This window comes from Achroia grisella, unplaced genomic scaffold (genome assembly GCF_030625045.1).
Source record: "Achroia grisella isolate CSIRO2021 unplaced genomic scaffold, CSIRO_AGI_Agris_v1 utg1062, whole genome shotgun sequence".
NCBI lineage: Eukaryota > Metazoa > Arthropoda > Insecta > Lepidoptera > Pyralidae > Achroia > Achroia grisella.
Window position 1 is genome coordinate 288706 of NW_026712566.1, and position 20021 is coordinate 308726.

Sequence of the window (20021 nt, forward strand, 5' to 3'; positions counted from 1 at the left end):
AGCTTTGCTATAAATGAATAGAAATAATTTTATTTAAATAAACTTGATATAAGCTCTTTTGAATATTGAATATTTTTTTATTTTACTACTCATTCGGAACGCAAACTTATTACAAGAATAAAGAACAAGACACTTGCGTGTTGTTCTTTTAAATAAATGTTGTTATAAACTACATTCATAAGGATTTTGTGTGAATAGAAGCTACCAAATAACAAAGACATAAATAAATGATTTTACTGTTCATTTTTAAAGTCATAAAGTGGCAGACTTCAACTTGCAAATTCGAAGAGCTGTGTTGGTCAAAACTGTCGTAGTACTGCTCGCTGAAGCAGGCGTGTTCTAGAATGGAGACAGCGAATTGGCAACTTATCACACCCCGGAGCTGGGTGTAGCGATAATATAAAAAGGGTTGCGAGTAATAACTGAACGAGAAGGGCTGAAAACCCTGCCCAGATTATTTGAATCTAACGTTTCAGAGAGAGAATGAGTAAACCAAATAATGAGGATAATATTGTATGTCTCTAATTATACATAAGTACATATATGGTTAATTGATTTAAATTCAGTTTTCCTTGTAACTTATAACAATAAAGTAATTTATTTAGGTATTCTGAAATTATAACAACAATGTCTTATAAGTGTTTTATGAAATTCATATACTGTCTTGGATTGTTGTCATGAATAAGCTAATAATACGGTTTTGAATTGAAAAATCATTTGTGTTGGCATAACCTATGTTCATTTACTACGCTGTTAGCTATTAGATACATCACGCTACAACTAAGTATTATATTATTATTAGGATTGAAGTATCAATGAAAAATATAAAAACGGGGAAAATGTAACCCAGACGTTTACGGTAGGATACACAGGTAGTCAATTATGATCCTCATGATAAGTGCGACAGCAAAATAGGCGGTGTTTGATAGTCCTTCATCTATTTGTATGGTAGTTGAGTAACTCGTCGTTGGATTGTTTTCTGAGAAAGTTAAAAGAAAAAGAAAACATCAATCACAATAATATAATATGCTTCACGACTTATACCAGATGAGGTAATCTGACTCTTTGTCAACTCGTTTGTTATGACGGCCTCGGTGGTCTAGCGGTTTAGCACACCGCCTTACTACCGACGGTCGCGGGTTCGATTCCTCGCACGATACAAACTTTTGTATTCATTGAGTATTTGTTTGCATTGGTTTGGGTGTTTACTATATATATGTAGTATATGTACCTGTGTATTTACGAAAAAAAATTATATCTATGTATTCGTATCAGTTATCTAGTACTCATAATACAAGCTTTAGATAGCTAAACTTAGGTCTAGATTGCGCTGTGTGAATCCTGACATTATTATTATTATTTGTCAACTGTCATCACGGCGAATGCAATACTAAATATACCCACATTACGCTCATATAGGCGGTATATTTGAATACAACGTGGCAGGTGACATATCTACCAACATCACTATATTAGAACAAAATAATCTTACTTTGCCACGATATCGATGGATAAACTGTAAAAACGCATGGTTATATTCGTAAGTTTTTTGATTTTTTTTCTTACCTTTTTAGGTAAATTTATATGTGTAGTACCCATCGTACAAGTTCTGTTTGGTTTTGAAACAAATAGCGCCATGTGAAAATATGGTCACGGTTGTTTACTATATAATTGCTATTAATTTATAAAAATAAAGTAAATAATCAAAAAGTTACCTTGAATCCTGTGATGCATATTACAAAAGTTGCAAAATATATTGAACTCAAAACCGTGGATAATATTAAAAATGAGTTCATAAGTACGAAAAAATTGTCTCCAAATAATGCTTCAATTAGTGTTGTTTTTGCAATTGATTTAATTTTTCCAAATAGACCGCTCCAAAAACTATCATTTTGAGAATATTTTTGAGCTTTATTATAGCTCACATTAAATATTATCAAACTTAAAAAGTTACTGATGGTGAGCACAAACCCAATAATCTGCAATGAAAAAGTATACAATATACAATTTTTTTTTTCTAATAAATATATATGCTATATATATTTTGACGGGGAAGGGGAGATTTCTGAGGGCAGGTCTGAGGGCTCGATAAGGGTCAAAACCTCAGAACAGGTCGTCGTAATTGCGACATATCTTATAGATATAAATATATATACATATATATATAATATTTATTCACACAAGACATTATATAAATCTTATTCATATTATAAATGTGAAAGTTTGTAAGTATGGATGGTTAAATTTTCAGCAATATAGCTTATAAGCTACATTTTTTATTGAAAGTTAACATGGGTGAAACGTGGACACAGCTAGTAATAAATATATATGTATATAATAATTTTAGTTTCGTAAAGCTGTTAGTAGCAATTCTTAATTATGACTCATTAAAAGCCAGCTAAGTTGTAAAGTTCTTTATTCCAATTGTGGTTTTGAAAAATGTATATTATTATAGAAATATAATATAAAATATCCATAGAGTATAATAATATAAATATATCTATACAGACTAGTATATTAAAAATATACTATTCTGTTTTAATTAACAATTGTTAATAAAAACGTTATATAATTAAGCCATAAAAATATAGAAATTTAATGAAGACAATAAAATATGGATAATATATACTAACAAATTGACGATAGCGGACTTATAAGTGTCCATTTCGAACCGCTACAGGGATCTGAAAAAAACAGGCAAATAAAAAATAAGTTTCACTTGTATGAAACAAGAAGTAAATACTAACATCTAAATTGTGGATTATCATAGATATTCTAATATGTATATGTCCTACATAGTCTCAGCCATTAAATATGTTACAATTAAAAATAAACAAAATGTTATGTTTGAATTTGGAATCTGTCATTGTTTTATGAATATTCATAGTGTTTTCTCATTTTCGCGCAATCGATTGTCAAATATTTTGTGACATTAATATGGCGTGGATTCATTTTTTTACGCTTCGATATATGAGCAATATTTAAACAAGCAGAAGACCGTCCTATTTCATGACTAGTGACTTGAGTAGGTAGAGCAGGTTTATGCTTGCCATATGATTGAATAATATGGATATTCCCGAATCTCAGGATTTGTTTTTTGAGTAAAAAAATAATAAAAAGCTATTCGGAACCAAACCTGCGCGAAGACGAAAAATATATATGAATAAAAAAAAGTTACTTACGCCTTACTGATATTACGTATGAGGCCATTTTCTTTTACTTTTTATTATTTTGACAGAGAAAGAACAACATTGCTTCCACTTAAGTATAAGGACGGTTTGGAGGACAAACAATAAATAGATAGAAACTTGCTTCATTAACTCCACATATGTTTTTTTAAGTTGTTTACAATTTCATATATTTATACAATTTGGCTCAACAATCATGTTAACAGGTGCCCGTGTTTCGTGTATAATGTCCATAAAAATATATTTGTCAAAAGTTCTTAAAAACGATCCTGCCGTCATGATTGATGATGATTGAAAAGAACAAATAATTTGTATATAATCTAAAATAATAATTAATAATTGGAACATTTACATTACATAATTATATCAGATTATCATTAAGAAAGCGTGTGAAAATGAATTATTCATATTAATATTGAGGGTAGAGATAGATATTTTTCCGGTTCTTTCTGCGCGGCGGGTTTTGAAGTGTTTAGAGTGTATAAATATGACCATAAAAATATATTTCGAAACGGTTTTGCAATTGTATTTAGCTGAAAACTTTCGGGGTTTTGGATCTGTATAAATATGACTAATTGTATATTTTCATCAGTATCGTTAATATTGAATATTTTCAGTATTCAATGTGCCTCTTACAATCCGGTAATCCCGTACAAAATTATGATATATATAATACACGTAATAATATGTTATCTCGTTGACAAGATGGGCAATATCTGCATTTTTGTAAAATATTGTTATGCGTCAATCCACGTCCATTTCATGGTGTTCCTATGATCCTAATATATGTAATATTTCGATAATATAATTATATACATATAAATCTTTGAATGTCTGTTTGTAATGTTGAAATGACCGTTTTTCGGATGAATTAAATACGGTACATAAAACATTTTTTCATCAATTTTTGTCTGTTTGTTAAAGTCCCCCATGATAACGCTATGAAATGGCTTTGGACCTATTTGGCTCTGGAGATTGATTTTGGCAGGTAGCTGATATAATAAGGAGTCGAAGTTGGAACTACATTGGATGTTCAAAAAATACCGTTTAAATTCCATTATCATTTAAGCTACAGTCTACATCTCTACATTTAAATAACATACATAATATAAAACAATATACGACAGCCTTGGGACAATAGAACTACTAGGAAAAAACATCCAAAATTATCTATAAAATACTAATAATTTCTGTTGGATCTATAATCCACGACATGGAGTGCAATCTGGAACTGCTAGTATATTAATATTTCTATTAAATGTTTAATTAAATTGTTAACAAAATAGTCGTCGTTTTTTTTTTCCATAATAATTTATTCGAACCTTCATCAGTGCACAATTGGATGCAGCTACCATGATTTCTAAACTAGTGTGAGCTGTCGGAGGTGTGAGGAGTCAGAGATAAAATCGCCGCGATATCAAACATAATTATACATGTTTTGTTACACGCTGAATCAATAGGTATATATAATTTTGACCCATGAAGAGATGCTATACATATAAATAAAATTGGAGCTGTCTGTTTCTTAATATTGACTCATTAAAAGCCAGCTAAGTTTAAAGTTCTTTATTACAATTTGCAAAATGTATATTATTATAGAAATATAATATAAAATATCCATAACAGTATAATAATATAAATATATCTATACAGACTAGTATATTAAAAATATACTATTCTGTTTTAATTAAAATTGTTAATAAACCGTTATATAATTAAGCCATAAAAATATAGAAATTTATATGAAACAATAAAATATGGATAATATATACTAACAACATTGACGATAGCGGACTTATAAGTGTCCAGAACCGCTACAGGGATCTGAAAAAAACAGGCAAATAAAAAATAAGTTTCACTGTATGAAACAAGAAGTAAATACTAACATCTTAATTGTGGATTATCATAGATATTAAATATGTATATACCTACATAGTCTGGCCTTAAATACTGTTCAATTAAAAATAAACAAAATGTTATGTTTGAATTTGGAATCTGTCATTGTTTTATGAATATTCATAGTGTTTTCTCATTTTCGCGCCAATCGATTGTCAAATATTTTGTGACATTAATATGGAGCTTTTTGGATTCATGATTATTTTTACAATTGAGCAATATTTAAACAAGCAGAAGACCGTCCTATTTCATGACTAGTAACTTGAGTAGGTAGAGCTACTCTATGCTTGCCATATGATTGAATAATATGGATATTCCCGAATCTCAGAGATTTGTTTTTTGAGTAAAAAAATAATAAAAAGCTATTAAACCGCCGGAACCAAAGAAGAAAAAAATATATATGAATAAATAAAAAGTTACTTACGCCTTACTGATATTACGTATTAGGCCATTTTACTTTTACTTTTTATTATTTTTACGGAGAAAGAGACAACATTACTTCCACTTAAGTATAAGGACGGTTTAAAGGACAATACAATAAATAGATAGAAACTTGCTTCATTAAATCACATATATTTTTTAATGTAACAATTTCTTATATTTATACAAGAATCAACAATCATGTAACAATTTCTTTTACAATACAATTTCCATAAAAATTTATTTGTGCCTCAAAAATCGATATGATTGATGATGATTGAAAAGAACAAATAATTTGTATATAATTAAAATAATAATTAATAATTAGGAAAATTTACATTACATAATTATATTAATTATCATTAAGAAATGTGAAAATGAATTATTCATATTAATATAAATGTTTGAGATCCATGATCCTAAATAGCCCTACCTACTTCGATCTGTGTTTAGGACATAAAAATATATTTATGTTACCAATGTATTTAGTGAAAACAAACATACTGTATAAATATGACTAATTATTATATTTGTCACTACAATAGTAATTAATATTGAATATTTTACAAGCAAAGTATTTAATTTGCATCTAAAATGCCGCGAATTACCCGTACAAAATTGTGATATTCTGTTACGTAATACACGTAATATTATGTTATCTGTGGTAATACGGACAATATACTGCATATTATAGTAAAATATTGTTATGCGTCAACTAACGTGTCAGCATGGATGCTATGATACCTACATATATGTAATATTTACGATAATATACATTACATACATATAAATAAAATTTGAGTGTCTGTTTGTAATATTGAAATAACCGTTTATTTACTACATGCATATGAATATAAATAAATTTTTTTACAATTTTTGTCTCTCTCTTTGTTTGTGCCGGCTAATCACTGAAATGGTTGGACCGATTTTGACGGAACTTTTTTTGGCAGGTAACTGATGTAATAAGGAGTAACTTAGGCTACATTTATTTTAGAAAAATAAAGTTAAATCCATTACATTTAAGACATTCTACATCTCTACATTTAAATAACATACATAATATAAAACAATATACAGAAGAGTAAACAATAGAACTACTAGCAAAAAACATAAACAAAATTAAATCTGTTAAAATACTAACAATTTCTGTTGGACCTATACATCCACGTGGACGAAGTCGCGGGAACTACTAGTATATTAATATTTCTATTAAATATCTAATTAAATTGTTAACAAAATAGTGTTATTTAACCTTAAAATGACTTTTTTTTTAATACGCATAATAATTTATTTGAACCTTCATCAGTGCACAATTTGATGCAGTCCTGATTTCTAAACTAGTGTGAGCTGTCGGAGGTGTGAGAGTCAGAGACTAAAAAACTGATATCATTAACATGATTTGTTACACATGAATCAATAGGTATATATAATTTTGATGCTATGAATGAATCTATACATATAAATAAAATTGGAGTGTCTGTTTGTAATATTGAAGTAACCGTCTTGTACTACATACATATGAATATATATACATACACAAAAATAACATTTTTTACGATTTTTGTTTATCTGTCTGTCTGTTTGTTTCGGCTAATCTCTAAAATGGTTGGACCAATTTGGACGAGACTTAGGATTTTTATTTTAGAAAAATAAAATAGTAAAATTTATTCCACGCGGATGAAGTCGCGAGAACAGCTAGTTGTAATATATAATTTTAATGTGCGTATGAGAGTGGCAAATTTCTCTTAGCATTCCATGGATTTTGGAAAAAATTCAATATAACTGAATAGGTTGTTCGGAAAATAATTTATTTTTCACGCTGTTTAATTGTAGTTTTTCGAAACCAACTTCGCACTTTGCCGCGTAATCATTATATGTTTTGACAGTTGATATAGCAAGGCTTTTTTTTACTCATGATTATTTTTTCCCATTGGACATATTTTAACGAGCAGAACGGTTTATGCTGAAAGCTCTAAGAAGTGTCCTTACTTGTCAACAGCACTACGTGAATATTATCCTACTTCAGAGATTGTTTGGCGGGATGTTAGATATGAATGAGTAATTAAACCATATTTTTGTGAAGAAGAATACCATTCTTGTGTAGATGGTTAATCCCCCTTAACAACACCATGTTGCATAATCAAGAATGGTCCTTTCAGTAAAGCTCTATCCCCAAGCTTGGTTGGAAACAAACGTTTCGGGCTACATCAAAGCTGAAGACTGGCAGTCATCTAATCCCGATATTACTCCACTGGGTAATGATTTATGGTCAGTTGTAGAGAGTGTGGCTTGCTCTATACGCCATGGTAATCTTTGCTAACTAAAGCAAACCATAAGATTGGCAGTGAAGAGCTTATTTGACTGAATTATAAATGGTTCAGTAACCTATTTGGTTATAGCTCTCCAAGGGACTCTCTTAACTAGTGTCATGTTGAATTCGGAGTCAAATTACTATTTTAATTAAATAAAACCTTCTGCTCTATGTGAATTCTTAAAATATAGATAATTATCTACAGCAAATGCTACAAAATATAAAAAAAAATTAAATAAAATTTTTCGTACACTTAATAGTTGATTGGCCCAAATACATACCTGCTTGTACTTGCAAAACAGCGAATAGACCACAAATACCGCTGTTCTAACCGAACGTCGCCACTGAACAATGTGACTATTCAAAATAATGAATACAATTAATTATATTAGGTAGAGAATGAGACGAATGTGTCATCCACAGAGTGATACTGTCACTATAATTGTATAATTAACTACCTACAAACAAATTATGATAAGCCACTATTGAACATAATTATGGGTATAAACCACAGCCACCAATTATTAGGAGATTGGACCTTAAACTAGATCTGAGCTCTGTATGTTAGGAATCTAGAATATAGTCATCTCATCATCTTAATCTAGCCATCTCAGACGCATTGTGATGACTAAAATGAGCTTATCTACAAATGAAATAAAAAATAAGTAATATAACAAGAATAACTTAAACCCAAAAGGATGTAATTTAGTGCTAATAAGTAGCCCAGTAATTTTATTTTTTTGAAATAATATTAACCTAATTACATACCTGCCAAAAAAAGTCCCGTCAAAATCGGTCCAACTATTTCAGAGATTAGCCGGAACAAACAGACAGACAACAATTGTAAAAAATGTTATTTTGATTTATATGCATTTAGTAAAAAACAGTTATTTCAATATTACAAACAGACACTCCAATTTTATTTATATGTACCTATAGATGTATAGATTAGTCTCGTTGATCTAGCGGTTAAGTAAACAGCCTTACTTCGAATAATCACATGTTAGACTCTTCCCAACTATATAACCTAACGTTTGTATTCACGAGCATGATTGTTTGAATTGGTCCAGGCGTTTCCGTTTATATTATGTATATATTTACAAATAAAAGTGTATATCTATAAGTTATTTAGTACAATACAGATACTGTTTCGTGTGAATTGTCTTGAATTATTATAATTACTAACCATAGTTATAAAATTGTTTGTCTACTGACTGTAATCACTATTCAAGACAAACTTTAATATATAAAACCATATCTCAAAACTACTAGGTGAACGATAATTTGAACATACATAGGTTTACTTATAACGGAAAACATATACAAGAGAATAGAATAGAAAATAATTTATTCAAATAAACTGAATTTAACTATTAAATAGTCATAAGTATCATTATTTTAATCTACCGCTCATTCGGAAAGATGTCTCATCACAAGAAGAACGTGCAAGAAACTTGCGTGTTGCTACTTTAAATCGTAACTTTACATTTCCAATTTCCAATTTCGAAACGTGCGAATGCAATTGTAGCTTTGACGTAGTCTAGTGTTTTGAGTAGTCATGCTCACTAAAATGTCCAGACTTGTGTCGGCGTGGTGGGCCGGGTCATTGGGCTCCCTAAAATATGGTCGAGCGCAGTGTTGGCTGGCTCATCCGTCATACTCGTGAACGGGTGCTGCTTGTAGGGACTGGTCTGCTCTTATCACTATGACTGATTTCCTCTTATTAATTGTTTAACCAGTTGGTTATATATGCAATATTTTTTCTATTTAAGTATTTAATTGAATTAGTGCTAATTTGTAGTTTGTATTTACACACTTAAACTTAAAAATGTAAAGTAATAACAAAATTATTTAAAAGAGCAATACGCAAGTTTCTTGCTCGTTCTTCTTGTGATGAGACAGTTTTCCGAAAATAAGCGGTAGATTAAAAATGTAATGACTATTCAAAAGTGCTTCAATGTAAGTTTATTTGAATAAATGATTTTCAAAAATTCTATTCTATTCTACAAACCACTATAGAGTTAAAATTTTATAAATTGACAATATAATGGCTTCGTTTTACTTCTGAAGATCGCATTTCGATTTTTCGCACGGTGCTAACTTTGTATTCATGAGTATGATTATTTGTATCTGGTCTGGTCTGGGTGTTTTCTATGAATAATATTTGCGAAAAAAATATCTATGTATTTGTAATACTTGTCTGGCACCCATAACACAAGGTAGCTTAACTTGATGGCGTTGTGTGAATCGTCCTGAGATTGATATTATTTAAAGTATTAACTCTAAATTCAGTATTATTATATAAAAATAAATTATCTGTGGTACTATTTAGTTCAAACAGACTAACCAAAGACTTAAGGGACTCTGTGTACCTACATAACATGCAGACATGGAGGTAGGGTGGTTTATTTAGTGTCTCCATTGCTAGCAATGTACCATGTTACGTCCACTCAACGCGGTTCCCCCTGGAAAGCATCGTAGTTAATTCTTGGTTGTTTAGGTAATCACGATGGGCAAACTGACTTGATCTCATGCTAACGTTATCATACTCCACAGGTAAATCCGCCAGCGTAAACTGATAGCGCAGGCAGATATTTCTTACAGATATTAAGTATTATAGTTAGATCTTTATTTCTTTAGGTTTGGTTAGCTACCTTACAGGTCAGTGCCAGGGTGAGGCTAGCGCTTCACTCTGCCCCACCGTGTCCATTATGCCCATGTATGCAGCTTGTGTTAGAACTAACTTGTTAGTTGAATAATGTTAAAGCCAATAATTAATTTCTAGAACAGTTTGTGCTAATTATATTCATACGGCGTTTTAGTATTTATCATTTGATACTTTCAGATTTACATACACACATTATAACTGATCATCTAAAGACATTCGATATCATGTTAAATTAACAATACCATATTTGAGGTGACATTCTTGAGGATTAATATGTCATGCCCAATACCCTAATTTCACTGCTCTATCTTAATTATCCTTAAACCTAACTTCAAAAACTATCTTCCTTTTGGATGAATTGCAGTAAAATTACAGGAATTATACCTAATAAATATACTTCCTTTATAAATAAATATAATAGGAATATCATCAGCACTCTGGTTGAATGACTTTAATACTGAAATATGTATGACATAATGTATAATTCTCATTATAGCGATTATTACTCGTTTAGAACCTAGACTTTGTGTCCAGACTGCAATAATGTAGCTAGTTGGGAAGGTTGTTAACCTTGACCCGTGCTACTCCATATGTATATATCTATGTATTAGGGAAATATATTATCAACCTCAGCTAACCAATAGTGTATTTGTCTTTCTACAAAAGTCCTCCAGGAATAAGAACGCATGAGGAATGCAAACTGCGGGCGCAAAGTAATGTGATACTTGTAGTGCTGTTCATGTCTATAGGAAAAGGTTGCAACGTTCCAAGTGAGGCAGTCTAATTAATTGAAAACTAAAAAAAGAAAACTAATCCCTAAATGCTGCGAGGTACAGCTTCACTGGCGTAGGACTTTTCTATCTATTTCCACTAAGTGTCAGACATTTTCATTGGAGTATGTGAAGAATGTAAACTAATTATTTATTACAAGTCTTTATTATAATATAAAAATAATAATGTTTACGCAAATACATTTAAAACACTTATCGGGTATTGTCTTCGCTACACAACACCCAATCTTAGATTATAGTAAACTTATATATAGAGGGTTTGCTAAAAAGAAGAACATGTTACACGTGCTTAGAAGTTAGTCTTTCTGTGACTCGAGTCAGAAGCTAATTGACTAAAAATTTCTACAGACTGGTTCTTTAATCATCTATGAGACTATTTTTAGGAAGATAACTATATAATATTATATAATACTAATCATATTGAATTATTCTATGTCAATTAATATTTTCATTAATAATATCATAGACAGGATAATGTTACATAATAGTATTAAGATAATTATGGGTGCTGTATATCCCGCTCTTCCCAATCAGGTAAACATGTGAAAATAACAGTGAAATAAATTAACAACATAATATTATAAAATATTTTCGTATCTCGTGTTCTTGTTTTTAGAGTTCCCACTTGGACTATGAAAATAACCTTACGTTATATCATAGAACTGTTAATATAAACTAAACTGTAAACATAAAATAAACAATTAGTACAATAGTAATTTAAGCTGAGACGAGGACGGAACGGTCATGTAATACCGTTGCACAGTGTTTGTTAGCCTCCATTTTGGTGTACGTCATGTAGATCATCACGAGCAACAGAGTGTAGGGCACTGGAAATCATAATTCAATTTAAAAATATTATAAGATTATAACTTAGATTAGATTAGATTTTAAAAACAACTACTTGTCCCAAAATGGTTCTATTTTGGGACAACTAGTTGTTTTTAAAATAGGGATAGAAGGGTGAAAATTAGGGTTGTATGTATTTTTAATGCCATATTGTAAACAACTAAAATAGAAGTAGAATAAAAAAATATGACTATTAAATAATGTTTATATTTATAAAGATTATTTTTATTTCTATTTCTAAAAAGTACTTTAGTACAGTCTTAAATTCTTGTAAAGTAATTTATTAATGGTTACGTTATTGCAGTCGAATGAAAAAGGCCGCTATTCTCTATACTTATGGACTTTCAGGTGATGCAAGAAACTTAGGTATATCTTATGCTTTACTTTATCCGTGCGAGGCTGGGATGACCCGCTAGTGTAAATATGAAAGTGGTAATAAAATACTTACCTGAAACAGTTATTACAGCCGGTACAAATATGATTAGTACGTAGTTCAAAACATTCATAATGACACCAAATATGAAATAGGCCTTCACTTGCCCGGATTTTGTCTGAAAAATTATAATATCATTAATTTAAATCTATGTAGACTTTGTACAAAGTTGATTGTAAAGATCTGTTTTACTATGCTAATACTACTGTATACTAAACGCAAACGTTTAGTATACAGTAAGGTAACTAAGGTAAAATATTATATAGACTTGTCTCAATTAAGGCGGCGTTAGTAGTCCAGCGGTTTAGCACACCGCTACCGATGATTGCGGGTTCGATTCCTCGCACGGTGCAAACATTTGTATTCATGAGTATGATTGTTTATATCGGTCTGGGTGTTTTATATGCATATTATGTATGTATTTACAAAAAAAAAATCTAAGTACTATATTAGTTGTATACTACCCATAACACAACTTTGCTTTCCGTGGGACTAGATGCCGCTGTGTTAATTGTCCAGGGTTATTTATTCAAATTCTGTTAATGTGTATACTACATATTTATTAACTTTTTAGTGATTCACGAGAATGCCCAGTACCTTATAATTTGTTACTGATGGACCTTTTGTTCCAGGAATATGTATCTCAATCATCGCAATGTAATTAATATAATTAATATTGATATATAAATACAAAGTGTTCTGTGTGCGTGTAGTACACATACATATTTATTCTATAAACCTTTCCTTCAAGTAATCTAAGACTTTGTACACTGCTACTATTTCTGTAAGTGGGTGATACTTGATACAACAATTTCAGGAATATATTTACATAATATAAAAAGTCGCCGCCGCTGTTCAGATCTTTTTCAGCAATAAACACAAGAGAAACATACTTCGACAGAGATCTGTGCACGCTTCTTAAACCGTATTACTGTCTGTGCCCTCAAAACAGTGACTTCTTTTTAACCAATTTTATCCTTATTTAATATAAAATAAGATTGCTCTTGGTTGCTGCGACTGACGACGGACATTCGAAAGGTTAATGAATTTTTATGGATAATTTGAAAAAATATTAGTATTCTGCGATCCTTCTTATTTCTATAAAACTATAAGTATGGAAAATTTCATACTCCTCCGTCCGCGACAGGTACAAAGTTTTTGTTTCTCGTATTTATATAGAATGTATAAATAACGCTTACCTTTATTAATCCGTTGAGCAACAATACGGAAAATGCGAAATATATCAAGCTCAACATCAGGCTTACACCTAAAATTATATTTACATAAATAGCCTGCTCGTATAACTTGTTGGCTTCGTCTGTCTGCTGATAAACGTTGTTCACTAATTTGTAATCAGTGGGATGTAGAGCTTGATAATAATGAATGTCATACCATACCAGGCCTGCAATAATACCGATGACGAGTATAGAATTGATAATCTGTAAAAAATAAATATTGTGAGTCTTCTATTCTACATTATAGATAAGGTAGTTTTACCTACTACAACCTGTCTACTCCTGACAGGAACTAATTCCGAATAATTGCCATTTCATTGGTCCGATTAATATTAAATAATATGCAATACTGTGGTAGTGTATTAAATAGATATGTATTAATTAGATATTTTATGGTCAAAGAGGAGGATATCGGTTGTAAAGTGGACTAATGAACGCGGTGCCCTCTGGAAAACATCATGATACATTCCTGGTGAATTTGCCACGATGAGTTAACTGACTTGACCTCATGCTCATCTTCTTTTTTTACACAGGTTTTCCCGCCAGCGTAAATCTTTATCGAGCAGGCGGATGGTCCATTCCATTTTCATTAATTAAAAAAACAAACACTGTAATCAATTTATTAGGTTCGGTCTTAAAAAATCAATCATCGTCTTAAAAAAATCGTAGAAATAAAATTAAATTGGATTGAAATTGACAATTAAATTAGACTCCAGTATATAATAATATATCCAGCGGGTACGGGATTCTTGAGTTTTGATACCAAGTCAACATCCTCGTACAATTTTGTGCGAGATTTTTATAAGTAGGTATTTATTTAGAATCTTCTATAGTTCTTCATTTTGTACGTTTTTTTTAAATAAATTACGGTATTCGCATAGAAATAACTGTGAAACAAGTGTAAGTTAGATTTCACTTTTTCATTGATAGATTGTTGTTTCTTGAATTGATTGACATGGATTTTATGTTCTTTCTGACAGTAAATGCATTGAACAAAATCGCGCTACACCTTATTGAGTTAATATGATGACCTCGGTGGCCTAGCGATTTAGCACACCGCATTACTTCCGATGGTCGCGGGTTCGATTTCTAGCACGGTACTAAAATTTGTATACATGAGTACGATTGTTTGTATCAGTCTAGATGTTTTCTATATATACCATAATGTGTAAGTATTTACGAAAAACAAAAATATGTGTTGGTATGATCTAATACTTATAACAAGCTTTAACTAGCTTAACTTGGGACTAGATAACGCTGTGTGAATTGTCCTGTTTATATATATTATTATTGTTACTTGTTACGAACAACCCGAGTATATAAATATTCGGATGACTAAGTCCTGTTAATGTGTATTCAAATTAAAATTAAAAAATCATTTATTCATGTAGGACATTTTAGCCCCTTATGAACGTCAGTTTTATATTATAATTTTTATATTATTTTGTTGTTCAGTATACAGATTTAATTGAGAAGAACTGGCAAGAAACTCAATTAAATGTCTTATTTTTTTAAAAGCCTGTTTATTTACAATGTTTACCCATATAGGCGTCTATATTATTATTATTATTATATCTAACATTATATGATAATCCCGTGCATGAACGACTATTGCCATGCATGCTCGTCATTCAAGTAATCGTTTAGTGAGTAATAGGCTTTTCTCAGTAATATGATGTTTAGATGTTTGTATTTACTTAGAACAACATATATTTAAAAGTATAACACGCAAGTTTCTTGTTCATTCTTCTTGTGACGAGTCACACAATTAATACCTATTTTAAAACAATGAGAGATTCCAATTTCAAATGTAATATTTTGTTATTCTAACTGTATTTATGGCTAGACTATGTATACTTATGTGTTTTTTTTTATTTCTTTGTACAAGGTTAAAAGTTTTAAGATTGGCACTAGTTAGAATATGTTTATACTTCGTCTGCGTATATACCTCTGTCTGAACTGTTTCAGTCTACAAACAGCTTGCTTTGGAAGCAGTGTTTAGGTTCGGAAGGTGAGTGAAGTTACAGAGTATGGGGTTTAGGAGGCACCACTGGCGTCTTTTTCACACATATACGCACACACACACGCAATCGCGTTTACGCTTACACACTACACACTTGGTTTCGGCTTGTAAGTGCGCACAAAGCGTAAATGTTTTTTTCTAAATTATACTAACCATATTGATAACAGCGAATATCATAGATCCAGTCTCTACCTTCATAAAGTAGCAACATTTTCCGGCGTAACACATTGTGGATCTGGGAACGAGAATGAACATTAGTAAGTACCTATAGGTGCTGTAACGATCCGGTCGACTCCCGTACAGGGTGTCTAATAAATAAAACACCGCCATCAAGTGATCTTGCATAATAATCGAAATGAACTTTAAAGTTACCGAGCATAAGGTCTATATTAAGGTAGCGGTTTAGCACACCGGCTTACTTCCGATGGTCGCGGGTTCGATTCCTCGCACGGTTTTTCACTTTTCAGCTCTCCAACCATTTTGCTCCAAAATCCTGCTACATCAGTCCAATCCAGCCATCAATCAACTTGTTAATGTCACAAAGAGGCTCTGGCCTCTGCCATTCCGTTTCAGGTTACTCTGAGTGCCTTAGATAAAGGAACATGATAATTGATTTACCATTTTTAATTAATGGTGCCTCACACGATAGTTAACATTATGAGTATGGTTGTTTGTTTGTATGTTTTCTATATACATATATAATTACAAGTTTGAACATTATTAAGTTTATATTGTGATAACAGCATATAGAACTTAGATTACATTAGTAACAGCACAGAAACAAGCGTCGCTTTGCTGATTTGATAATTAACAATATTATATATAATTTGACATCGACCTTTTCTTATCCGTCGTGTAATATACCTTGTCGTGGATTTCATAGTGTATAAAAGGGCCAGTTAAAAGCCACTTTTTTTAATTTAAAAAGTATACATATAATTTGAGTTGTTAATTTTGTGACATAAGAAAAATATACGATTTTATTTTACTCTTTCTTCCATCGATTTATTTTACATAGTTATAGTACTTTATAGTAGATGCAATAGCTTTCTGCACACAAAGAAGCGGCATACAAACATATAATACATTAAAAATTTTCGACCTACATATACAACAGGTATGTACCTGTTGTATATGTAGGTTCGTAACGGAAAAATATTTAAACAGTATCTTATTAATGTGTATTTAAAAGTAAAACAAATATTAACTTTGATATGGTAATACGTCATCTGTCAAGTGACATTACGTGTGTTTGTTGTTTTTATGAAATTTTCCACGAAAGTGGTGAAAGAATGTCTAAGAAACCACTGTGGTCACAATCCAGGAGCATTGTTTATAATGTGTACCGAAAGATCTTTGAAGAAGGCGCAGGTCAAATGCAATCTTCGATTTTAGACCGCGTGCAAGCGTTGACTGGTTAGTATGACGTAAAATTTTGATACTTTGTTTCATATCCATTTAATTTACCATTTTTAATTTTCATTTATATATTTGTACTGATACTGGGCTTTGGCTTATTAGGGGTCAGGGGTTTCCACTAGTATCTAATAGTAATTATTGTAGTACTAATAGTAAATAAGTAATACTAGTAGTAATTTATTTTATTTATTTATTTATTAAAACTTTAAAGCACAAATACAAAAAAAAAATAAAGGTGCAAATGGCGGACTTAACACCATAAGTAATTTTCTCCCAGTCGACCATGAGGTAAACAGAGATTAGTGGGCGGTGCATTATTAAGAAAATAACATGAAAATAAATACAAGTAAGTAGGAATAAATAAAGTAAATATATATATCCAACTACATACATACTTATATATAATGCATAATATATAAAAACATAAATATATAAAGTTATACACAAATACATACATACTAAAAAAAGACATCAACAATGAATAGTCCGGTTAAAGCAAGAGATAATTTTGACAATTTTCCATAAATTAGTGTCGTATTATTAATTACCGATGTCCTTGGAAAGATGTTTACGTACTTTGGATTTAAAGGTAAATTATTGGCGAAAGTCTTATGAACATGTCGTAAAAGTGGAAAAGTATTTCATAGAACAGGACAGATTGATGAAACCGCAGCACGAACGGTTTACATATAAATACAGCCGTGTCTTCGTCATCCTCATTAGATGAAGACCTTAGAGTTCCTGGAACCATTTTCAAGTTATTCGTAGTTGTTTGCTTGCTTAATGTAAGGAGAAAACACAAAATGAAAAACTTCTTCATATTTGGTGTGTAAATAAAGTGTAAATAAAGTGATTTTAATTCACTATTAAATATTGAATGGGTAGATTTTAATTCACTATAAAAATACATAATTTCTTGAATAAACTGCAATGTTTTATACATTAAGTGTAAAATATTTTTTTTGGAAAAAAATATCACTAATTCTTTTTACCATTTTTGTCATGAGATTCTGGTACACCGCTAATGACTATCTATGAATTACACAACAGATAAGAATATTGTGTATTTTTATGCATAATTAAAAAAAATATTAGCATTCTGCACTCCGTTCTTCTTCTTATTAATATTACAATAATTCTGCTTGTCTGTCTGTCTGTGTCGCTTTCACGCCAAAACTACAGAAATGATTTAAATGAAATTTGGTAAACATATAATCTAGACTGAGAAAGGATATAGGCTACTTTTTAATGCGAAATAAGGGATGTAAGTGTTTGTAAGAGGAGATAACAGGCTGTATGCACGTATCGTCATTTTTAAAGCGAGATCACACTTAATTTATAGGCTGTTTAAATATAAATTAATATAACATTCAAAGTTTGTTACGTTGCCTTTAAGAGGGTAAAATAAAATAGGGGATGTAAATTTGTATCATAATTATTATAAACCTTTTTTTGTCATTTTTGGGTTAAATCATTGAATATTTTTTGTTTATTCGGTCAATGTGTATTACGCGGACTCAAAAATATTGAATGTTTCGGTTTGTGATACAACACCACATAATGCTACCTGTATTATATGGTGCTGTGACAAGAAAAAAAAACTATGATATTGTCTGATCGACCGTCGGCTTTAATAAAAGTTATAAGTTGGCGAATTCAGGCAATATTTTAGTTTTCTTAATACTTAGTACCAGTCTTATGTCGTGAAGATGGAAATATGTATTGAGAGTAACTAAAAAAATTGTTATATTAGTAAGTGACGCATCAATTGGCCATTTCGCCCTGTATTCCGCTTTTTCTAAGCACGCCGATATGTAAATGAGTAGATCGGTAGTTCGATCGATTGTGATTATTCAGAATGCATTTTTATAAAAAATTTGGTGCAAATCAAGAGCAAATAGACTTACCGCAAAGTTCCAATCCTGTAATAATACCGAACAGTCTTCAAACTTAAACACCTTCAAGAGCAGCGCAACGCAGCAATGTGCAGAAATGTGATATTCAATATTAGTCATATTTCATACCTACTTGGAAATAAGTGTTGCCAACGAAAATTGTGCAAGTCCACTAGGTGCAACCGTGCAAAGAGCAGCAATCCATCAATTCTTAAAATATAAAAACTTTAAATTACACAAACATTAAATATATCAAAAAAACTAATTTTGCTAGGTGCGAACAAATCTAGACTAAACTTCACAAATTAACTTTTCGAATGATTCTTTAAAAAAACGATAATTTAGTCTTCTTTAGTCCAGAAATAAAATATACCCACTAAAAGGGAAGGGGTATCAACTTAAATGGCAACACTACAACACAAGCGGTACAGAACTGTATATTCCATGAGTAATAATATACCTACCACCATTGTAATGTTATGCAATACTATAGAACGGACGGATTTTTAGTTCAAATGTTACCAGTTGATCTTAGAAGTAAGTACAGTTATGCTGTCTGTGGTACAGTCGACTCAATTGTTTTAATGACCAGTACCTTTAAACCAATATTTTAATTATTATTTCAATTAACAATAATAATATTGCAATTTTTAAACACGAATCTAATATTATTAATATAAGTTTGTTCATTAGACACAAAAAGTCTGATTGTGTAAATATATAAGGTCCAGTCAGGCAACACTGTTCCCACAGTGTTGCCTGATTGACGTTATTATACGTTCATCCTCTGCATGTGTGGAATCGACATGTTTGGGATGTGTTTTCGTTGCAAACTTATTTATAGTTAGCATCAAGGCTACTGTTAACATTTTTATGATAACAGTAGCCTTGATGCT

At 30.8% G+C, this 20021-nt stretch overlaps 2 protein-coding genes across 2 annotated transcripts; both read right to left on the reverse strand.

The window, feature by feature from the left end:
- Positions 1-130: 130 nt before the first annotated feature.
- Positions 131-10237, reverse strand: LOC131854478 (uncharacterized). The gene is made up of 5 exons (XM_059205603.1): positions 10163-10237; positions 8097-8159; positions 4965-5012; positions 1716-1979; positions 131-979 (listed from the first exon to the last, which is right to left on the reverse strand). Exons 1-5 carry the CDS (start codon positions 10235-10237, stop codon positions 938-940), a joined length of 492 nt encoding a protein of 163 aa, XP_059061586.1. The 3' UTR covers positions 131-937.
- Positions 10238-11400: 1163 nt separating this feature from the next.
- LOC131855196 (uncharacterized) lies at positions 11401-16041 on the reverse strand. Its single transcript, XM_059206444.1, has 4 exons — positions 15965-16041; positions 13753-13992; positions 12569-12671; positions 11401-12101 (listed from the first exon to the last, which is right to left on the reverse strand). The coding sequence occupies exons 1-4, from the start codon at positions 16037-16039 to the stop codon at positions 11992-11994; spliced, it is 528 nt and encodes a 175-aa protein (XP_059062427.1). The 5' UTR covers positions 16040-16041; the 3' UTR covers positions 11401-11991.
- Between the last annotated feature and the right edge of the window lie 3980 nt (positions 16042-20021).